The following is a 24,561-nucleotide window of genomic DNA, read 5'->3' as shown; positions in this document are numbered from 1 at the left end:
AGTAGGTGAGACAAAGTTACATTTACTGGATCAGTTTAAGACCAAAATACATTTGAATGAATTACTGACATGGACACTTTGTGAAAAATTACTGAACAGTTCAGGCAAAATTTTACTAAAACCTTGAATTAAACTGGAAAGTTTTCATTTCAAGCACATCTTGATGTTTTCTTTTAAACTCCACTGTGACTGTGTACACAGGAAAAACTACAAAAAGATGTTTGTTTGTTTGTTTTTGTAAACACTGTGGACCGATCTGCATTTGTTATTGCTAAATTTAAGTATTTGTTACTATTAAATGATCATAATCTCATTTGAACATAGGTTTGATTTAGTGGAGTCAGTTGTTCCCATGCATCATTCTGTAAGTGTGAGAATGAACTAAGATTAGAAAATGTCAAAATATAAAGTGTCATTTATTTTTATTCATCACAGCATCCTAAACTTTGCTGAACTTTCTGAAATATAGAATGAACTCGCTGAGTGTTGACTGTCACATTTCAAACATCCAAGTAAAGATAAACTATTAAACTTTAACTGGGTCAGACTTGTTACTGCATGCTGTAATCAAATATACCACACCCTGCATCATTTGAATGGCTCTTGGTCGCTCTGTAAGAATATTTCTTTAGCGCCTCCCTTCACAGATGTGTCTGTATCAGGATGGGTCTAAACAACATGGTGTAAATGCAGTTGCTGGTGAGCCTCATTTCCTGTAGGAGGTGAACAAGAGCAGAGATCTGTTTCCCTTCAGAGCACAGAGGTTGTTTCTGTTCAGAGAAAGTCAAACTGTCTGACAGTCACTGAGAGACGGTGAAACGGCACAGCACATGAATCAAATGGACCAAACAAAATTCTGCTGTTCAGTCTGTTTGGATCTACTGAAGGATCCGGTGGCTATTCCCTGTGGACACAGCTACTGCATGAACTGTATTAAAAGCTTCTGGGATGGAGAGGAAAAGAAGAAAATCTACAGCTGCCCTCAGTGCAGACAGACTTTCACAGCGAGGCCTGTCCTGGTGAAAAACACCATGTTAGCAGATTTAGTGGAGGAGCTGAAGAAGACTGGACTCCAAGCTGCTCCTGCTGATCACTGCTATGCTGGACCTGAAGATGTGGCCTGTGATGTCTGCACTGGAAGAAAAATGAAAGCCTTCAAGTCCTGTTTAGTCTGTCTGGCATCTTACTGTGAGAAACACCTTCAGACTCATTATGATGTGGCTCCATTAAAGAAACACAAGCTGGTGGAGCCCTCCAAGAAGCTCCAGGAGAACATCTGCTCTCGTCATGATGAGGTGATGAAGATGTTCTGCCGTACTGATCAGCAGAGTATCTGTTATCTCTGCCCTGTGGATGAACATAAAGGCCACGACACAGTCTCAGCTGCAGCAGAAAGGACTGAGAGGCAGAGAGAGCTGGAGGTGAGTCGACAAAACATCCAGCAGAGAATCCAGGACAGAGAGAAAGATGTGAAGCTGCTTCAACAGGAGGTGGAGGCCATCAATCAGTCTGCTGATCAAACAGTGGAGCACAGTGAGAAGATCTTCACTGAGCTGATCCATCTCATCCAGAAAAGAAGCTCTGATGTGAAGCAGCAGATCAGATCCCAGCAGGAAACTGAAGTGAGTCGAGTCAAAGAGCTTGAGGAGAAGCTGGAGCAGGAGATCACTGAGCTGAAGAGGAAAGATGCTGAGCTGAAGCAGCTCTCACACACAGAGGATCACATCCAGTTTCTACACAACTACCCCTCACTGTCAGCACTCAGTGAGTCTACAGACTCATCCAGCATCAATATCCATCCTCTGAGCTACTTTGAGGATGTGACAGCAGCTGTGTCAGAGGTCAGAGATAAACTACAGGACATTCTGAGAGAGGAATGGACAAACATCTCACTGACAGTCACTGAAGTGGATGTTTTACTGTCAGATCCACCAGAGCCAAAGACCAGAGCTGGATTCTTAAAATATTCATGTGAAATCACACTGGATCCAAACACAGCACACAAACAGCTGTTATTATCAGAGGGGAACAGAAAAGCAACATTAATGAAACAACAACAGTCTTATTCTGATCATCCAGACAGATTCACTGGATGGTGGTCGGTCCTGAGTAGAGAGAGTCTGACTGGACGTTGTTACTGGGAGGTGGAGTGGAGAGGGGAAGGAGTTCGTGTGGCAGTCGCATACAAGAATATCAGCAGAGCAGGGAGTGAATGTGGATTTGGATGGAATGACAAATCTTGGTCATTAAATTATTACAACAACAGTTATACATTTCGGTACAACAACATTGAAACTCGTGTCTCAGGTCCTCGTTCCTCCAGAGTAGGAGTGTACCTGGATCACAGAGCAGGTATTTTGTCCTTCTACAGCGTCTCTGAAACCATGACTCTCCTCCACAGAGTCCAGACCACATTCACTCAGCCGCTCTATGCTGGACTTTTGCCTTATTATTATGGAGCCACTGCTGAGTTGATTAAAGTGAAATAGACTGAAGTCTTTCATATTGTGGGTTTAAATCTGTATTTTAGTTTCATTTTAGTTTCTCTCCATCATTTCTGCACAGAGATCAGCTGTCAGTCAAACATTATGGGTGGTACCTCCACATCTTCTAGTTGTTCTCTTGATGTTTCTGAGTTTTTAAAGGAGATCTTTCCTGTGACTGTTTATGGAGGCTATCACTGCTCATCATCATTTTGATTTACTAAAATATTTCTCCACATGAAAATGTAAACTTCTCTATCCTCTAAATGTTTCTGGAATATTTGTATTGGAAAATGTCGACATTTCTCTTTATGAGTATGGCAGACCATGTGTGTGTGTTTGTGTTTGTTTTTGTCAAAATCATCAAACGTGGTAGAGTATCACTTCCTGTTCCTGCTCAAACACAGTGGTGTTTCTGAGTAGCTTTTCTGCTTAGCAGTTTAATTTAAATCTTTCGATACATCCCTTTTTCATAGTATAATCTTAACATGCTTCATCTGAATCACCCTTTCTGTGTGCTCACTACCTAATTTATAGTCAAAGTATTCACTCACTGTCTCTTTACTGTTTCGCTAGCTTAGCTTAGCTCAGAGCCCGACTCGTTAGCACCATGGCTACTTCACCTGTCCCTCCTGCACTTTCCTGCTCATTGTGTCAGATGTTTAGTTACTCCTCAGCCTCCTTTAGCAGTAATGATACCTGTAACAAATGTAGCATATTTGCAGCTCTGGAGGCCAGGATTACTGAATTGGAGACTCAAGCCGCACCCTTCATTCACCCGTAGCTAGCCAGGCCCCTGTAGCTGGTGCAGCCAAGATAGCGCAGGCCCGCTAGCTGTTCCCCAGCAGACCCCAAGCAGCTGGGGAAAGAGGGCGGCTGGGTGACGGTGAGGAGGAAGCATAGTCCCAAACAGAAGCCCCAGGTACACCACCAACCTGTTCATGTGTTCTAACTGTTTTTCCCCACTCGGCGACACACCCACTGGGGATCAAACTCTGGTAATTGGTGATTCTGTTCTCAGACATGTGAAGCTAGAGACACCGCAACCATAGTCAATTGTCTTCCAAGGGCCAGAGCAGGCGACATTGAAGGAAATTTAAAACTGCTGGCTAAGGGTAAACGTAAATACAGTAAGATCATAATTCACGCCGGCAGTAATGACACCGGTTACACCAATCGGAGGTCACTAAAATCAATATTGAATCGGTGTGCAACTTTGCCAAAACAATGTCGGACTCTGTAGTTTTCTCTGGTCCCTCCCAATCAGACCAGGAGTGACATGTTTAGCCACATGTTCTCCTTAAATTGCTGGCTGTCTGAGTGGTGTCCCAGAAACGATGTGGGCTTCATAGATAATTGGCAAACCTTCTGGAGGAAACCTGGTCTTGTTAGGAGAGACGGCATCCATCCCACTTTGGATGGAGCAGCTCTCATTTCTAGAAATATGGACCAATTTATTAAACCCCCAAATATGACTATCCAGAGTTGGGACCAGGAAGCAGAGTTGCAGTCTTACACGCCTCTCTGCAGCTTCTCTCCTCCTGCTACCCCCCAAAAACCCATCTCCATTGAGACTGTGTCAGCTCCCAAACAGACAAAAACAAACTAAAAACCAGCAATAAACAACTTAAACATAAAAATCACAAAGAAAGAACAATACAGTATCCACATCTGAACCAAAGAGTAAAACAGTGAAATGTGGATTATTAAATATTAGGTCTCTCTCCTCCAAGTCTCTGTTAGTACATGACTTAATAATTGATCAACAAATCGATTTACTCTGCCTTACAGAAACCTGGTTGCAGCAGGATGAGTATGTTAGTTTAAATGAATCAACACCCCGAGTCATTCTAACTACCAGAAATCTCAAGCACAGGCCGAGGGGCGGTGTGGCAGCAATTTTTCACACCAGTCTATTAATTAACGAAAGACCAAGACAGACTTTTAATTCATTTGAAAGCCTGATGCTTAGCCTCGTCCACCCCAGCTGTAAAACTCAGAAACCAGTCTTACTTGTTATTATCTATCGTCCACCTGGGCCTTACACAGAGTTTCTCTCTGATTTCTCAGACTTTTATCTGATTTAGTGCTCAGCTCAGATAAAATAATTATTGTGGGTGATTTTAACATCCATGTAGATGCTAAAATGACAGCCTCAACATGGCATTTAATCTGTTATTAGACTCATTTGGCTTCTCTCAAAATGTAAAAGAACAAACCCACCACTTTAATCACACTCTAGATCTTGTTTTAACATATGGCATAGAAACTGAACATTTAACAGTGTTTCCTGAAAACCCTCTGCTGTCTGATCATTTCCTGATAACATTCACATTTACAATAATTGATTACACAGCAGTGGAGAGTAGACTTTATCAAAGTAGATGTCTTTCTGAAAGTGCTGTAACTAAGTTTAAGAATATAATCCACCCACTGTTATCATCCTCAATGCCCTGTACCAACATAGAGCAGAGCAGCTATCTGAACGCTACTCCAGGGGTAGTTCAGAGGTCGATTATCTTGTTAAAAATTTTACCTCCTCACTACGTACGACTCTGGATACTGTAGCTCCGGTGAAAACTAAGGTCTCAAATCAGAAGTACCTGACTCCGTGGTATAATTCTCAAACACGTAGCCTAAAGCAGATCACTCGTAAGCTGGAGAGGAAATGGCGTGTCACAAATTTAGAGGATCATCATTTAGCCTGGAGAAATAGTTTGCTGCTTTATAAGAAAGCCCTTCAAGAAAGCCAGAACATCTTACTATTCGTCACTGATTGAAGAAAATAAGAACAACCCCAGGTTTCTCTTCAGCACTGTAGCCAGGCTGACAAACAGTCAGAGCTCTACTGAGCCAACAATCCCTTAACGTTAACTAGTAATGACTTCATGAACTTCTTCACAAATAAAATTTTTATCATTAGAGAAAAATTACCAATAATCATCCCACAGATGTAATATTATCTACAGCTACTCTTAGTACCATTGATGTTAAGTTAGACTCTTTTTCTCCAATTGATCTTTCTGAGTTAACTTCAATAATTAATTCCTCCAAACCATCAACGTGTCTTTTTAGACCCCATTCCTACAAAACTGCTCAAAGAAGTCCTGCCATTAATTAATTCTTCAATCTTAAATATGATCAACCTATCTCTAATAATCGGCTATGTACCACAGGCCTTCAAGGTGGCTGTAGTTAAACCTTTACTTAAAAACCATCTCTAGACCCAGCTGTCTTAGCTAATTATAGGCCAATCTCCAACCTTCCTTTCATATCAAACATCCTTGAAAGAGTAGTTGTCAAACAGCTAACAGATCATCTGCAGAGGAATGGCCTATTTGAAGAGTTTCAGTCAGGTTTCAGAGCTCATCACAGCACAGAAACAGCTTTAGTGAAGGTTACAAATGATCTTCTTATGGCCTCTGACAGTGGACTCATCTCTGTGCTTGTCCTGCTAGACCTCAGTGCTGCGTTCGATACTGTTGATCATAATATCCTATTAGAGCGATTAGAACATGCTGTAGGTATTAAAGGTACTGCGCTGCAGTGGTTTATATCATATCTATCTAATAGACTCCAATTTGTTCAAGTAAATGGAGAGTCGTCTTCACACACTAAGGTCAATTATGGTGTTCCACAGGGTTCAGTGCTAGGACCAATTCTGTTTACATTATACATGCTTCCTTAGGCAGCATCATTAGAAGACATAGCATAAATTTTCACTGCTATGCAGATGACACGCAGCCCTATCTATCCATGAAGCCAGGTAACACACACCAATTAGTTAAACTGCAGGAATGCCTTAAAGACATAAAGACCTGGATGGCCGCTAACTTTCTGCTTCTTAATTCAGATAAAACTGAGGTTATTGTACTCGGCCCTGAGAATCTTAGAAATATGGTATCTAACCAGATTCTTACTCTGGATGGCATTACCTTGGCCTCCAGTAATGCTGTGAGGAACCTTGAGTCATTTTGACCAGGACATGTCCTTTAATGCACATATTAAACAAATATGTAAGACTGCTTTCTTCCACTTAGCAACATCTCTAAAATTAGAAATATCCTGTCTCAGAGTGACGCTGAAAAACTAGTTCATGCATTTATTACTTCCAGGCTGGACTACTGTAATTCTTTATTATCAGGATGTCCTAAAAACTCGCTGAAAAGCCTTCAGCTGATCCAAAATGCTGCAGCAAGGGTACTGACAGGGACTAGAAAGAGAGAGCATATTTCTCCTGTTTTGGCTTCCCTTCATTGGCTTCCTGTTAAATCCAGAATTGAATTCAAAATCCTGCTCCTCACATACAAGGTCTTAAATAACCAGGCCCCATCTTATCTTAATGACCTTGTAGTGCCATATCACCCTATTAGAGCACTTCGCTCTCGCTCTGCAGGCCTACTTGCTGTCCCTAGAGTATTTAAAAGTAGAATGGGAGGAGAGCCTTCAGTTTTCAGGCCCCTCTTCTGTGGAACCAGCTTCCAGTTTGGATTCGGAGACAGACACTATCTCTACTTTCAAGATTAGGCTTAAAACTTTCCTTTTGCTAAAGCATATAGTTAGGGCTGGACCAGGTGACCCTGAATCCTCCCTTAGTTATGCTGCAATAGACATAGGCTGCGGGGATTCCCATGATGCATTGAGTTTTCCTTTCCAGTCACCTTTCTCACTCACTGTGTGTTAATAGACCTCTCTGCATCGAATCATGTCTGTTATTAATCTCTGTCTCTCTTCCACAGCATGTCTTTCATCCTGTTTTCCTTCTTTCACCCCAACCGGTCGCAGCAGATGGCCGCCCTCCCTGAGCCTGGTTCTGCCGGAGGTTTCTTCCTGTTAAAGGGTTTTTTTCCTTCCCACTGTCGCCAAAGTGCTTGCTCATAGGGGTCATATGATTGTTGGGTTTTCTCTGTATTTATTATTATGCTATCCACAGTACAATATAAAGCGCCTTGAGGCGACTTTGTTGTGATTTGGCGCTATATAAATAAAATTGAATTGAATTGAATTGAAGTAAGCTGGCGGCACACAAAATAAAAGCTAAGGGTTAACTAAGGTGAGCCAGCAAACACAAGACTCGTATAAAACTAAGGTCGGCTTAATATCAGTGGTTACAAACACAGTTCAAATCAAACAAGACTCTAGTAAAACTAAGTTCAGCTGGTTTAGCAAACAAAGAGCAACACAGCAAACAGTTTCAACAAACAAAGTTCAAGTGTGAGGCAACAAGGAGGATACTGCATGTCACTTCAGAGCAGCAGTTCCCCATAGTGTGATGGATCTTCAGCCTTTTATACTCCCAGGTGCAGACAATCAGCCAGTCAATTGGTCTTGGAGTGGTCATGGGATCTCCAGGCAGCCAATCGTCCGCGAGGTCTGGCACACTGCGATCTGCATAAAAGAAGGCTGGCCCGGGCCTCCCAGTAACCAATCACCCACAAGTCATGGCACACACGGATTTGCATGAACACAAATAGGCAGTCTCACTCCCTCCGAGGCCCAGGGCCGTAACACCCCTCCCCTTAAAATACAAGACAACGTTTTATACACACAGATTTCAATATTTGTGACAGATAACAAAATGAGTTATACTCACAACCGGGAGAAGCCATCAGCTAGTACATTTTCTGATCCTTTGAAGTGCCGAATCTCCAAATTGTACTCTTGTAGCAGCAAGGCCCATCGCATGAGTCTTTGATTGTGGTTAAACATTCGGGCAAGAAATACAAGTGGATTATGATCAGTGTACACTACAATAGGTAATGTGCCAGACCCCAAGTACACATGGAAGTGCTGAAGAGCTAGCAACAGGGCCAATGTCTCCTTTTCAATGACGGAGTAGTTTACCTGATGCTTGTTAAACTTATGGAGAAGTAACAAATGGGGTGGTCCAATCCTGCAAGTCTTCTTGCAACAGTACTGCCCCAGCCCCAACAGCACTGGCATCAACCTCTAATTTGAATGGACCGCGCGTCAAGTCGGGGCAGTTAACACGGGAGTGTGGCATAGGAGGGCTTTTGCACTTTCAAAGGCATCCTGACACTCATCAGACCATAGGAAATCAACCTTAGGGCTTAGCAGGTTGGTCAACGGCTGGACTATGGAGGAGAAGTTTTTACAGAAGTTCCTGTAATAACCCACCATTCCCAGGAATCTGCGCAACTCCCGCCGGGTGGTAGGCGTGGGATACTCCATAATCACTGCAACCTTGGCGTTAAGAGGTTGCACCTGCCCGCGTCCCACCTCTCTGCCCAAATAAGTCACTGTGGCCTTAGCACATTCACATTTAGCTAGATTGAGGGTTAAAGAAGCCTGAGCTAAACGGTAGAATACTTGGCGCAGAGTGTACAAATGGTCCGACCATGTTTTAGTGTATATTACCAGGTCATCTAGGTAAACACTACAGTTGGAAAGGCCATAGAGGACCGTATTCACCAATCTCTGGAATGTCGCGGGTGCATTACACATCCCAAATGCCATAACAGTGTACTGCATTCTACCATGGTAGAATGGTAGAAGCACGCTCGGTTAAGGGGACTTGCCAATAGCCTTTGAGAAGGTCTAATTTAGTCACGTGTTGGGCCATTCCAATACTGTCCACGCAATCCTCAATTCTAGGGAGTGGGTAAGAGTCAGGGACAGTAACGCGCGTTTTTTGGGAAGTCAGTGATAAAACGAGGTGAACCATCTGGCTTCGCTTCTAGCAAGTATGGTGAGCTCCAGGGGCTCTGACTGGGCTCTGCCAAACCATGTTGTAGCAGGTACTCAGTTTCTTGCTTCATCAACAAACGTTTGGTGGGATTTACGCGATAAGGGTGTTGTTTGATGGGCTTTGCATTTTGAACATCAATGTCATGTTTTAGCACTGTAGTTCGTGTTGGCACATCGCCAAATAAACAGGGGTACTCATGGACCAAACTAGCTACGTCTTTTTGTTGCTCGGAAGACAGGTGATCAAGCTGACTCCGGAATGATTTTAACACTTCAGAGTTAGGCAAGCGGGGCTTAGAACAACCGGAGTAGTTCAGTTTTAAACCATCAGCCTCGTCTGTGCTTTCTACCTCTGAGTGACTGAAGACGGCCACAGGAGCACAGCTCTCAGTGGATTTTGGTTGGGGTCGGGAGTGGTATAACTTTAACATGTTTATATGGCAAACACGGGTTTTGCGTCTTCGATTCGGCGTGCTGATTATGTAATCAGTTTCTCCTACTCTTTCGCGTACCTCATAAGGCCCCTCATACTTAGCAGAAAGAGATGATCCGGGGACAGGCAAGAGAACAAGTACTTCATCTCCTGTCTGGAATTGTCGTTTGACAGCAGCCTTATCATAAGTGCGTTTCATTTTTCCTTGTGAAAAAGTGAGGTGCTGCTTAGCCAGAGCATTAGCCTGACTCAAACGCTCACGGAAATCTTGCACATGCTTGGTCACTCCCACTCTAGGGCTCCCTTCCGGGATCAAAAGTTCCTCTTTATTGCTTTAAGTGGGCCACGAGGCGTGTGGCCAAACACTAGTTCAGAGGGACTGAACCCGAGTGACTCTTGGATGGCTTCATGAGCAGCAAACAACACAAAGGGAATCCTTCATCCCAATCCACTTTGGCCTCTAAGCAATATTTATGACATGGCTTTTAAGGTTTGATGCCACCGCTCTAAAGCTTTTTGGGATTCTGGGTGATAGGCAGAGGACACAACCTGTTTGATTTGTAGGCTTTTAGCAACTTGCTTGAATAATTTAGACTGAAAGTTAGAACCTTGATCTGTTTGAATGACTTTAGGCAGGCCGAATGTAGAAAAAAACTTAGTAAGGGCTCTCACAACTGACCTTGCTGTAATTTTGTGCAGTGGAATAGCTTCAGGGAAACGTGTAGCTGCACACATAATGGTGAGTAATTCAATTCAATTCAATTTTATTTATATAGCGCCAAATCACAACAAAAGTCGCCTCAAGGCGCTTTATATTATACAGTAGATAGCATAATAATAAATACAGAGAAAACCCAACAATCATATGACCCCCTATGAGCAAGCACTTTGGCGACAGTGGGAAGGAAAACTCCCTTTAACAGGAAGAAACCTCCGGCAGAACCAGGCTCAGGGAGGCGGCCATCTGCTGCGACCGGTTGGGGTGAAAGAAGGAAAACAGGATAAAGACATGCTGTGGAAGAGAGACAGAGATTAATAACAGATATGATTCGATGCAGAGGGTCTGTTAACACATAGTGAGTGAGAAAGGTGACTGGAAAGGAAAAACTCAATGCATCATAGGAATCCCCGGCAGCCTATGTCTATTGCAGCATAACTAAGGGAGGATTCAGGGTCACCTGGTCCAGCCCTAACTATATGCTTTAGCAAAAGGAAAGTTTTAAGCCTAATCTTGAAAGTAGAGATAGTGTCTGTCTCCCGAATCCAAACTGGAAGCTGGTTCCACAGAAGAGGGCCTGAAAACTGAAGGCTCTCCCTCCCATTCGACTTTTAAATACTCTAGGGACAGCAAGTAGGCCTGCAGCGAGAGCGAAGTGCTCTAATAGGGTGATATGGCACTACAAGGTCATTAAGATAAGATGGGGCCTGATTATTTAAGACCTTGTATGTGAGGAGCAGGATTTTGAATTCAATTCTGGATTTAACAGGAAGCCAATGAAGGAAGCCAAAACAGGAGAAATATGCTCTCTCTTTCTAGTCCCTGTCAGTACCCTTGCTGCAGCATTTTGGATCAGCTGAAGGCTTTTCAGCGAGTTTTAGGACATCCTGATAATAAAGAATTGCAGTAGTCCAGCCTGGAAGTAATAAATGCATGAACTAGTTTTCAGCGTCACTCTGAGACAGGATATTTCTAATTTTAGAGATGTTATGCAAATGGAAGAAAGCAGTCTTACATATTTGTTTAATATGTGCGTTGAAGGACATGTCCTGGTCAAAAATGACTCAAGGTTCCTCACAGCATTACTGGAGGTCAAAGTAATGCCATCCAGAGTAAGAATCTGGTTAGATACCATATTTCTAAGATTCTCAGGGCCGAGTACAATAACCTCAGTTTTATCTGAATTAAGAAGCAGAAAGTTGGCGGCCATCCAGGTCTTTATGTCTTTAAGGCATTCCTGCAGTTTAACTAATTGGTGTGTGTTACCTGGCTTCATGGATAGATAGGGCTGCGTGTCATCTGCATAGCAGTGAAAATTTATGCTATGTCTTCTAATGATGCTGCCTAGGGAAGCATGTATAATGTAAATAAATTGGTCCTAGCACTGAACCCTGTGGAACACCATAATTGACCTTAGTGTGTGAAGACGACTCTCCATTTACTTGAACAAATTGGAGTCTATTAGATAGATATGATATAAACCACTGCAGTGCAGTACCTGTAATACCTACAGCATGTTCTAATCGCTCTAATAGGATATTATGATCAACAGTATCAAACGCAGCACTGAGGTCTAGCAGGACAAGCACAGAGATGAGTCCACTGTCAGAGGCCATAAGAAGATCATTTGTAACCTTCACTAAAGCTGTTTCTGTGCTGTGATGAGCTCTGAAACCTGACTGAAACTCTTCAAATAGGCCATTCCTCTGCAGATGATCTGTTAGCTGTTTGACAACTACTCTTTCAAGGATTTTTGATATGAAAGGAAGGTTGGAGATTGGCCTATAATTAGCTAAGACAGTTGGGTCTAGAGATGGCTTTTTAAGTAAAGGTTTAACTACAGCCACCTTGAAGGCCTGTGGTACATAGCCGATTATTAGAGATAAGTTGATCATATTTAAGATTGAAGAATTAATTAATGGCAGGACTTCTTTGAGCAGTTTTGTAGGAATGGGGTCTAAAAGACACGTTGATGGTTTGGAGGAATTAATTATTGAAGTTAACTCAGAAAGATCAATTGGAGAAAAAGAGTAACTTAACATCAATGGTAATAAGAGTAGCTGTAGATAATATTACATCTGTGGGATGATTATTGGTAATTTTTTCTCTAATGATAAAAATTTTATTTGTGAAGAAGTTCATGAAGTCATTACTAGTTAACGTTAAAGTGATTGTTGGCTCAGTAGAGCTCTGACTTTTTGTCAGCCTGGCTACAGTGCTGAAGAGAAACCTGGGGTTGTTCTTATTTTCTTCAATCAGTGACGAATAGTAAGATGTTCTGGCTTTGCGGAGGGCTTTCCTATAAATCAGCAAACTATTTCTCCAGGCTAAATGATGATCCTCTAAATTTGTGACACGCCATTTCCTCTCCACCTTACGAGTGATCTGCTTTAGGCTACGTGTTTGAGAATTATACCACGGAGTCAGGTACTTCTGATTTGAGGCCTTAGTTTTCACAGGAGCTACAGTATCCAGAGTCGTACGTAGTGAGGTGGTAAAATTATTAACAAGATAATCGACCTCTGTTGGAGTAGCGTTCAGATAGCTGCTCTGCTCTATGTTGGTACAGGGCATTGAAGATGATAACAGTGGGTGGATTATATTCTTAAACTTAGTTACAGCACTTTCAGAAAGATATCTACTGTGATAAAGTCTACTCTCCACTGCTGTGTAATCAATTATTGTAAATGTAAATGTTATCAGGAAATGATCAGACAGCAGAGGGTTTTCAGGAAACACTGTTAAATGTTCAGTTTCTATGCCATATGTTAAAACAAGATCTAGAGCGTGATTAAAGTGGTGGGTGGGTTCTTTTACATTTGAGAGAAGCCAATTGAGTCTAATAACAGATTAAATGCCATGTTGAGGCTGTCATTTTAGCATCTACATGGATGTTAAAATCACCCACAATAATTATTTTATCTGAGCTGAGCACTAAATCAGATAAAAAGTCTGAGAAATCAGAGAGAAACTCTGTGTAAGGCCCAGGTTGACGATAGATGATAACAAGTAAGACTGGTTTCTGAGTTTTACAGCTGGGGTGGACGAGGCTAAGCATCAGGCTTTCAAATGAATTAAAAGTCTGTCTTGGTCTTTCGTTAATTAATAGACTGGTGTGAAAATTGCTGCCACACGCCCCTCGGCCTGTGCTTCGAGATTTCTGGTAGTTAGAATGGCTCGGGGGTGTTGATTCATTTAAACTAACATACTCATCTGGCTGCAACCAGGTTTCTGTAAGGCAGAGTAAATCGATTTGAATAAATAAATATTGGTTTAAATATTTAAATATTGGTTTCCCGACTTTGTTCTTTGTAGTGGACCTACGCAGTCTACTATGACGTGATCAAATGGTTGATCGACTACTGGGATGGGACATAATGGTGCAGGGGGTATAACCTGATTTGGTTTACCTGCAAGTTGACACACATGGCAACTACGGCAGAAAGCTGCCACATCACGTTTCATGCCAGGCCAGAAGAAGTGTTTGATGATGATTGATTGATTTTATTGATTAGCATACAGAATACAAAATAAAGATTACCAAAAAGCAAAACATCATGAGACAAGGCTAATCAAAAGGTATAGGTAAAGGTTTTAATAGTAACTGATACGTTTTTGTGATGCCTAAATGTCCCGACCACTGGCTTTCATGAGCAAGCGCCAGGATCTTTGACCGATACAGCGTAGGTATGACAATCTGCTTAACCTTACTCCAGTCCACACTCCTAGCACCCAATGGAAACCATTGACACATTAGCACACCTTGTTCTATGAAATAGGCTTGTTGCTCATTCTTAGCTTGCTCAGCACTTACCACATGCTTAAAACATCGCTGCAACGATTCATCGGCCAACTGGGCCGCCACCAGATTGTCTCTGGTTAAGGGCAGTGGTATTTCTTTTACAGATGGACCAGGCTCCTCAGGGTTTACCAAGTCTGGGAAAGACAAAACATTGTTTTCGTCAGGTAACGCGGCACCCTCAGAAAATGAGGTCATCAGCACAGAATCAGCGAGGGTAACGTCGCCATCTTTACGGGCTTGCGCACGAGTAACCACACAGGCTGGGTACAGCTTTGGGGTCACAGAAATATCTAGGGCATCAGAACAGAGGGGCTTATCCAGCACCTCCAGACTAGGACGCACTAATCCGCCCGCAATATCATTTCCTAGCAACATGGCCACACCCTCTATGGGTAAGGTCGGACATACTGCGACAGGGAAAAATCCCGTAACGAGCTCTGATTTGATATAGACCTGGTGAACGGGTCTGGGAGCATAACCCATCTCTATTCCATGCAGCACAACATTAAGTCCGCATGCACTGTCCGCTGAGAAAGGTAAAGCACTAGAAAGGATTAAGGTCTGAGACCCTCCAGTGTCTCTCAGTATGCGCACAGATTTTAGATCAGTGGATTTATCAGTTAGTGACACAAAACCATCAAAGATAAATGGGTCAAAACAAGGGTCTGGCACCTTACCACCACAATCAAGCACCTCTGGATGAGACGCTGCTTTCACCAAGGCAACACCTTTAAGTTGCTGAGAATTCACTGTTTTGCGTTTCAGAGCCAAACAGTCCGCAATGACATGTCCCGGTTTATGACAGTAAAAACACTCTCGACTCTCTTTAGAGCCTATGGGTTTAACAGTGCGAGCCTGCTGCGCGGCACTAAACTGCGACTTCTCTTTAACCAGAAAAGAGGACTTATGGGTGAGCACATACTCATCTGCGAGAACTCCTGCAGTCGCTAAAGTGGTTACTTTCTGCTCATTTAGGTATAACACTATACTCTCAGGAAGACACTTTTTAAAGTCTTCCAGCAACATCAATTCACGCAATGAATCATAATTACTGGCTTTTGCCGCAGAGCACCACTTGTCAAAGAGGATACCTTTTTCCCTGGCAAACTCCACATACGTCTGGGAGGAAGGTTTCCTCTGTAGCCGAAATTTCTGCCTGTATGCTTCTGGAACCAATTCATATGCTTGCAACACAGCTGATTTAACACAAGAATACTCCAAACTGTCTTTTAAGGGAAGCGCAGCTACCACCTCTTGAGCTTTTCCAGTCAGTTTACACTGTAATAAAAGGGGCCAGATCTCACTAGGCCACTGCAAAGCACCAGCAATGCGCTCAAATGCTGCAAAATAGGAATCCACCTCAGCCTCTTTAAAAGCAGGCACTAAAGAAATGCACTTACTAATGTCATAAGGAGTAGTAGACACGGGGGCAGAACCTGGACCATCAGTGGAGACAGATGAGGCTCGTGGCTGAGACTCCAGCTCCAGCTTACGCAGCCTCACTGTTTTATCTGCCTCTATTTCCAGCTTTCTGATCTCAAGCTCTAATTGAGCTCGCCTGACTTGAGCCTTCTCCTCGGCCTCCAACTGGAGCCGTGCCAAGCGCACCTTTAGCCGGGCCCCGTCCCGTGCTTCTGTGCTTCCAGAGGAAAGAGGATCATAGCGAGGGAGCGTGCGCGGCGTCTTCCCCCGCTCATCTCCCACACTGTCATGACCCATACCATCTTTATGGTCCCCCTCAAATGAGGAAGCTTGACTAGGCTCACCAGAGACCACAGGCACTTCAGGCAGATCAGGGACTTGCATTAGACCAGTCTCCACCAACTCGTCTACTACCCGCGCTTTCAGGTCACTCTTATGGAGTGTTTTAGAGACATGTAGCTTAAGGTGTTCTGCAATTTGCAGCAATTCGCATTTGTGGCAGCTCTCAAGGAACACAACAGATGGAGCTTTTAAAAAATCCTCTAAACAAAATGGAGCCGACATGACGCTCAAAACAGGGAAGAGGGCAGAAGAGACAAAAAACAAAATGGAGCAAAACACACGTTCTCTCTTTCAAATGGGAATTCTCCTTATGGGGAAAAGGAGGATCCCGGACAAGCCCCCACTTATGTTACGACCCCCTCTGCTAGGCGACAGGAGGGGAGAAACATACACAAGCCCTCTCACGAAATTTGAGTTAATAAAGGGTTTTATTACAATCATTAAACCAAAAACCGACGGGGCTGTTCAACAGACCACCGGGGAAACAATTAATACACAATGAAAAGAACAGGCAAGAATAAAACTAAGGATGAACTAAGGTAAGCTGGCGGCACACAAAATAAAAGCTAAGGGTTAACTAAGGTGAGGCAGCAAACACAAGACTCGTATAAAACTAAGGTCGGCTTAATATCAGAGGTTACAAACACAGTTCAAATCAAATAAGACTCTAGTAAAAACTAAGTTCAGCTGGTTTAGCAAACAAAGAACAACACAGCAAACAGTTTCAACAAACAAAGTTCAAGTGTGAGGCAACAAGGAGGATACTGCATGTCACTTCAGAGCAGCAGTTCCCCATAGTGTGATGGATCTTCAGCCTTTTATACTCCCAGGTGCAGACAATCAGCCAGTCAATTGGTCTTGGAGTGGTCATGGGATCTCCAGGCAGCCAATCGTCCGCGAGGTCTGGCACACTGTGATCTGCATAAAAGAAGGCTGGCCCGGGCCTCCCAGTAACCAATCACCCACAAGTCATGGCACACACGGATTTGCATGAACACAAATAGGCAGTCTCACTCCCTCCGAGGCCCAGGGCTGTAACAATCAGTAAGAAACACAATCGTCTCTACTCACATCACAGTGAGTGACACCAAGTCTAATTACCAACACAATTTCAGATAACTGTAAACTGATGTGAGGTGTAAGTTTAAAGAATAACTGAGACTCCTTAAAGGTTGTCAGTCTGGTGAATTATTATTAGTCCAGTGAAGCTGCATTATTATCTTCAGTGCAGCTGAATAAACATGCTGATTTTCTGTTTATGACACAGAATCTGTCACCATGTTTGTTTCTTATTGGCAGAGGTGGGAAGTAACAAAGTACAAATACTTTGTTACTGTACTTAAGTACAATTTTAGGTGTCTGTACTTTACTTGGGTATTTCTTATGAAAACTTTTTACTTTTACTTCCTACAGATGAGATGTGTAACAGTCATTAGAATAAGAATTTAGATTTAATTAATATTTGTGTTCTCATGTAATAATATTGTTTATTAATATATTAATATAGCACAATGTTCAGTTCCCTTTGAGTAAAAATAGATGATAGAATTGAATTTTTACTTTTTAACTTCATTGTTAGTTAAATAGTTGACTTTTTTTTCCCTGTAAAAAAGTAACAACTCTCCAAGTGATCATGAGTGAACCCAGATGCAGACACGATGCAAAGCACTTTCTTGAAATGCAGGAGAGTGTAAACTTTGTAGCTGCGTCCAGAGAGAGAGGTGATTGAGAACTTTGGAGTGAGCAGAGCATTAAACCCTCTACAAAATGCCTCGTTTAGAAGAGTCAGTGAAAAAAAACAATTAGCCGTCTTATCCTGTCTTGTGATACAAAATGCATCCTCTTTAATACAAACGGATGTAAATATTGTTTTCCTTCCATCTGTGCATTCTCACCCATTTCATTTTGTACAATCCAGCTAACTCTTCCAAGTTTGTGTGTTTATTTTTTTTTTCCTTTGGACCAGATGCAGCTTTATACACCATCCTGCCAGCATCCTTATACTTATCACCACCTGTGTTTATGTGCTGAAAGAAAAATTACTTCCTTATAACTAAAACCAATTCTGAAATACAATTTCATTAAATCAACTAAACGAGACATTTTGTAGAAGATAAGTTACAAGTTACCAAAGTTAACCAGGTCACAGTTTTTACTACATACTGTACATCAAACATAACACACCCTGGTACTCATAAAATAAGCATTTTATGACTCGTTGCAGCCTCCCTTCACAGATGTGTCTGTATCAGGATGGGTCTAAACAACATGGTGTAAATGCAGTTGCAGGTGAGCCTCATTTCCTGTAGGAGGTGAACAAGAGCAGAGATCTGTTTCCCTTCAGAGCACAAAGGTTGTTTCTGTTCAGAGGAAGTCAAACTGTCTGACAGTAGAGTTGGATGTCTCGAGACCACTTTTACGTGGTCTTGGTCTCGTCTTGGTCTCGACGGACTTTTGTCTTGGTCTTGTCTTGGTCTCGACGGACTTTTGTCTTGGTCTCGGTCTTGGTCTCGGTGTTTCAGTCTTCCGTTCTCAAATCGACATAGTGTTCGGGAGATTTGGAGTCAACCATCAGCGGAGCGGGGGGGGGGGTGGCTTACTGGGTTTAAGCCCGGGTCATTTTTTCAGAAGCATGGGGCACCGTCGTAAATTCCCCCTAATTTTGGTATGATCCGAGCTCAGGCACTGGGCGACTGAGCACAGCACGCATGTGAGCGAGGGGAGAAGCTGCTGCCTGCGAGTTTGCTGCAGACAGAGGACAACTTAAGTTTGACCAGGTACCAAAGCAAATCATTCGTACTGAACTAATAATGTAAATATGACGGTGTATCACAAAAGATTGATATCAAACTGATCAGTTGGTTGCGTTACTTACTCTTCGAGTGAATCAACAAATGGATAAATAAAAAGCCGAACAACAATGCTGATTTTTTAGAGAGTCTTAGCTTACATTTCATGTTTTCAGTTGTTACCCTCCACGGCTAAACAAACTCTCTAAATCGGTTTCAATTGTGTACTGATGAACACAACAATGGACATAAGGAGCTTCTTTCAAAGAAAAAACTCAGGTAGATGTTATTTTATATATTATGCTTTGTATGTTGTTCAGTATATCTATGCAAAACAAGAGGAATTTTAATACACAGCAGTATATTCACAGATGAAACCAGATATTTACATACACTTTGTCAGAATAAAAAGAGGGAGCTGTTTATTTTAATCACTTTCATCAAATTTAGGAGTACATATACACTAAGTTTATTGTTAATTAATAAGAAAATTCCAGACGATTCCATTCTGAGCTTAAGAAGCTTCTGATAGGTTAGTAGAGTCCATGTGAGTAAATTGGTGGCACAGCTGTGGATGCATATAAGGCAAAACACAGAGCCTGTTTCTTTGACATGTGAAAATCAAGAGATGTCAGCAAAACACCAGGAAAAGAATTGTGGAGCTCCATAAGTGTGGCTCAATTTTGAATACAATTTGGTGCCATTTGCAATTAAGAAATACAGATAGTTTCTCTCTTTACTCTTAAAGTTAACAAATATGATTTTATATTTATCAATCTAAAAAATAAACATTTAGTCTGATTTGATGTTACAATTAAAAAGTGTTTGTGTTTTTATCTGAAGAGTATGTAAATATCTGGTTTCAACTGTATATTTGATGATGTTGGTGTTTGGCTTGATTGTCAGCACAAAGACGGAGAGAGAGGAACAGAGAGGAGAGAGAGAACAGAGCGGGAGAGAGAGATGAGGACAGAACAGAGATGGAACAAGAGCAGGTGAGACACACATGTTAGTCAAATGGTTGTTTGCCAAAACTCATCAGAACATGTATCTAGTACCTGTTTCTTTTTAGATACCATTTGTAACTTTTCAAATTCTATATTTATTAAGTTATGCAGGCTTGTTTGCACAACAAGGCTAAATAATTATATAAACTTTTCAGAATCTAAATAGTGTACTTTGGTAGAATTAAAAAATAAGTGTAGTGCAGGTCTATGATGATTTTTAGTGCTACTATCATCTAGTTCTGATTCTGATTCTGGTTCTGTCTTGGTTACTGTTGTAGTCCTGTTTTAATTCGGATCAGTTCTGGGTCTGGTTGAATTGGGGTTTAGTCCTGTGTCTTGATACAGCCCGACTTTGTTCTGCCTTGCTGCTTAATTAAAAACTAGTTTAAGGTGTCCTGCATATGTGATATATATTTTTTTCCTATATGAAGTCATTCTTTTTTGAACAAAACTCAAAACAGAGCCTAATAATCTTTCAGTCATTTCTACCCTCACTTAATTTCCTTTCGCTGCTCAGCTCTCACACAGTGGCTCAGCTGTGCTCCAATCCCTCCATATTGTGGCCAATAACATGCGAGGATATAGGATAACATCATTATGTGAAAAACAGATACGGTGAGAGACGCGACAGTCAAGTGGAGCGTGCGTCTGTCCTCTCAGTGAGTGAGACAGTAGACAGCGGTGAGGAGGGCTGTGCGAAAGCAAAAACACATAAATATGCCTGACACCCGTAAACGTAGCAGCATCTGGCTGCAGTTTAAAGACTTTTTTTGTCTCGGTCTTGGTTTTGGTCTTGTCTTGACTCGGTCTCGGTCTTGGTCTCGTCTCAACTTGGTCTTGTCTTGGTCTTGTCTTGGTCTCGGATTAGGCGGTCTTGACTACAAGTCTATCTGACAGTCACTGAGAGACGGTGAAACGGCACAGCACATGAATCAAATGGATCAAACAAAATTCTGCTGTTCAGTCTGTTTGGATCTACTGAAGGATCCGGTGACTATTCCCTGTGGACACAGCTACTGCATGAACTGTATTAAAAGCTTCTGGGATGGAGAGGAAGAGAAGAAAATCTACAGCTGCCCTCAGTGCAGACAGACTTTCACAGCAAGGCCTGTCCTGGTGAAAAACACCATGTTAGCAGATTTAGTGGAGGAGCTGAAGAAGACTGGACTCCAAGCTGCTCCTGCTGATCACTGCTATGCTGGACCTGAAGATGTGGCCTGTGATGTCTGCACTGGAAGAAAAATGAAAGCCTTCAAGTCCTGTTTATTCTGTCTGGCATCTTACTGTGAGAAACACCTTCAGACTCATTTTATATCCTCCGCATTTGAAACACACAAGCTGGTGGAGCCCTCCAAGAAGCTCCAGGAGAACATCTGCTCTCGTCACGATGAGGTGATGAAGATGTTCTGCCGTACTGATCAGCAGAGTATCTGTTATCTCTGCTCTGTGGATGAACATAAAGGCCACAACACAGTCTCAGCTGCAGCAGAAAGGACTGAGAGGCAGAGAGAGCTGGAGGTGAGTCGACAAAAGATCCAGCAGAGAATCCAGGACAGAGAGAAAAATGTGAAGCTGCTTCAACAGGAGGTGGAGGCCATCAATCAGTCTGCTGATCAAACAGTGGAGCACAGTGAGAAGATCTTCACTGAGCTGATCCATCTCATCCAGAAAAGAAGCTCTGATGTGAAGCAGCAGATCAGATCCCAGCAGGAAACTGAAGTGAGTCGAGTCAAAGAGCTTGAGGAGAAGCTGGAGCAGGAGATCACTGAGCTGAAGAGGAAAGATGCTGAGCTGAAGCAGCTCTCACACACAGAGGATCACATGCAGTTTCTACACAACTACCCCTCACTGTCAGCACTCAGTGAGTCTACAGACTTATCCAGCATCAATATCCGTCCTCTGAGCTACTTTGAGGATGTGACAGCAGCTGTGTCAGAGGTCAGAGATAAACTACAGGACATTCTGAGAGAGGAATGGACAAACATCTCACTGACAGTCACTGAAGTGGAGTCAGAGCCAAAGACCAGAGCTGAATTCTTAAAATATTCATGTGAAATCACACTGGATCCAAACACAGCACACAAACAGCTGTTATTATCAGAGGGGAACAGAAAAGCAAGAGTTATGAATAAACAACACTCTTATTCTGATCATCCAGACAGATTCACTGGATGGTGTCAGGTCCTGAGTAGAGAGAGTCTGACTGGACATTCTTACTGGGAGGTGGAGTGGAGAGGGGGAGGAGTTTATGTAGCAGTCGCATACAAGAATATCAGCAGAAAAGGAGGGTATTATGAATGTGGATTTGGACATAATGACAAATCTTGGTCATTAGATTGTAACAACAACATTTATACATTTTGGTACAACAACATCCAAACTCGTGTCTCAGGTCCTCGTTCCTCCAGAGTAGGAGTGTACCTGGATCACAGAGCAGGGATTTTGTCCTTCTACAGCGTCTCTGAAACCATGACTCTCCTCCACAGAGTCCAGACCACATTCACTCAGCCGCTCTATGCTGGACTTTGTTTTAATGTTTATGGAGACACTGTTGAGTTGATTAAAGTGAAATAGACTGAAGTCTTTCATATTGTGGGTTTAAATCTGTATTTTAGTTTCATTTTATTTTCTCTCCATCATTTCTGCACAGAGATCAGCTGTCAGTCAAACATTATGGGTGGTACCTCCACATCTTCTAGTTGTTCTCTTGATGTTTCTGAGTTTTTAAAGGAGATCTTTCCTGTGACTGTTTATGGAGGCTATCACTGCTCATCATCATTTTGATTTACTAAAATATTTCTCCACATGAAAATGTAAACTTCTCTATCCTCTAAATGTTTCTGGAATATTTGTATTGAAAAATGTCGACATTTCTCTTTATGAGTATGGCAGACCATGTGTGTGTGTTTGTGTTTGTTTTTGTCAAAATCATCAAACAAATGAGGAAAAACTGTGATTTTAATGAATGAATTCATATATTGTGTTGATGTTTTATTGTGTGAATAAACTGGAAGGTTTGACTATAAATCAAACGTTGAACAAAGTCTTTTCTTCTGTCTTCATTCCAGGATCTCACTCAAATCTGATGCAGAAAATATGAAACTAATCTGAGAGAATAACTAACATTTGGACACTACGTTGGACAGAAGTCTCCACAAAAATCACTCAGAAACACAAATATTATTAATGAAAGTCCAAATTTCAAAAAGGGGTCATACATGATCCTGAGAAATGTCCTTGAACATTTGAACATGAGTCAGAGGGTTGTCAGGTTTCTACACTGCATCGTGGCATCAAGCCTGAGATGTCTGTGTAAACAAGTATGGAGGACACAAATGCACAGGCGGTCGAGCTGTTTACTGCTGATGAGGAAGGAAAATAGTCTGTTGGATATTAAAGCAGCATTTATTAGAGTAAGAACAGATACTTGTGTCCTTCATTTGATCCCCGTCAATTTACAGAAGACTTAAGGACCCTTTGACTTCTAACATACAGCTGCATGTTTACAATTTTATTTATTGATTTATTTATTTCTAGCAAAGCGAGACTTTACTGATTAAAGACATATAATCAGACATATTACTGTTACTTTCTGAAAAAGACTCACATAAAGCAGATTTATCACAAGCAAACATCAAGACACATCCTTCATGGCTTAAAGTTGCAGTGGGACTCTTTCGCCATCTGGTGGTTGTAACAGTTATGACAACTGTTCCTGCATATATGTCCCTCCTCAGTGTGAAGAAGACTGGACTCCAAGCTGCTCCTGCTGATCACTGCGTGTTCCTCCTGTGTCTAAAATCTATTTCCATTATGAATCAGGAAACTGTTTGCACCAATCATAAAGGCAATAAAACACGTCACACACTAAGAAATAACAAAAAGGAATTGTGGATTTCAAGGAGATTTTACCCTCATTTTTTGAAATCACAAGAATACAAACTAATGCAAGACTGTCATGTTTTCATAAGTTTGTAGAGACACTGTTCTGTTGTATTCTAGGACATCAGTCACTTTTTAAATGCATGCTACTCCTCCTCCTCCTCATCCTCATCATCATCATCATCATCAGCACCCATGACCTCCTTTTAGTCTTTGTTTTGTTATTTTTCAGAGTTCAGGAGACGTTCTTATGGGATTTCCACAGTGTACAAGTACTGTTTAGACCCTTTACCTAAAAGAAAAGAGTAAAGTACAAAGTAGATTTACTCACTGCAGGAAAATAATGCCTCAATCTGATATATTGTCTTATATGACAAACTGAAAGTGATGCATCAAAGTGTAAGCAGCATTTTCCTGTTACAGCTGGTCTAGATGGAACTGATCTGATCTCCTTTATGTACAGGTAGATATCCAGTGGGTTTGCTAAGGGTCACAGATGAGGGGCTGTGTGAGGCGTTTAATGGGAAAGGAAATAAAACCATTGTTCCAGACCTGCAGCTGAGATACTCGAGTATCTTAAAATATGAAGCTGAGTATTACTTCCATACTTTCCTCCACTGCTGATGACCTTGTTACCTGCTGCTCCCTGTTAATGATCAGCCTCAGTTCTGATAGTAAACTGTTGGCTCTCGTTCTGTCAGGTTGTTGCTCAGTGACGTCTTGTTTTCATTTTCCTTCTTCTTCAAATGTGTCTTCCTTTAACTCTTTGCTTTTGTTTCTGCTTCAAACACCAAATGATACACGTGCTGCACCTCTGATGGTTTGTCAGAGAGCAGAACAATTTACATTACAGAGAATATTTTACAGTTGAACAGAAACTTTCACTTTTTCCTCTAAAGTGTGCTCACTGGTTTTCCAGCTGCTGTGAGATGTTTCTGCCTGACTGTAAAGATGGAAATAAACACAGATGGAAAC

The 24,561-nt window shown here is 42.0% G+C and overlaps 2 protein-coding genes across 2 annotated transcripts; both read left to right on the top strand.

Moving 5' to 3' along the window:
* The first annotated feature begins 651 nt into the window (after positions 1–651).
* Positions 652–2,859, top strand: LOC120436808 (tripartite motif-containing protein 16-like). The gene has a single exon (XM_039607666.1). The coding sequence runs from the start codon at positions 831–833 to the stop codon at positions 2,487–2,489; it is 1,659 nt and encodes a 552-aa protein (XP_039463600.1). The 5' UTR covers positions 652–830; the 3' UTR covers positions 2,490–2,859.
* A 16,781-nt stretch (positions 2,860–19,640) lies between these two features.
* Positions 19,641–22,736, top strand: LOC120436809 (E3 ubiquitin/ISG15 ligase TRIM25-like). The gene is made up of 2 exons (XM_039607667.1): positions 19,641–19,692; positions 20,573–22,736. Exon 2 carries the CDS (start codon positions 20,632–20,634, stop codon positions 22,276–22,278), a length of 1,647 nt encoding a protein of 548 aa, XP_039463601.1. The 5' UTR covers positions 19,641–19,692; positions 20,573–20,631; the 3' UTR covers positions 22,279–22,736.
* The last annotated feature ends 1,825 nt before the right edge of the window (positions 22,737–24,561 follow it).

The sequence above is a fragment of the Oreochromis aureus genome, unplaced genomic scaffold (genome assembly GCF_013358895.1).
Source record: "Oreochromis aureus strain Israel breed Guangdong unplaced genomic scaffold, ZZ_aureus HiC_scaffold_23, whole genome shotgun sequence".
Taxonomy (NCBI): domain Eukaryota; kingdom Metazoa; phylum Chordata; class Actinopteri; order Cichliformes; family Cichlidae; genus Oreochromis; species Oreochromis aureus.
The sequence above is the reverse complement of the archived record's forward strand: the minus strand, read 5'-3'. Positions and strand labels throughout refer to the sequence as shown.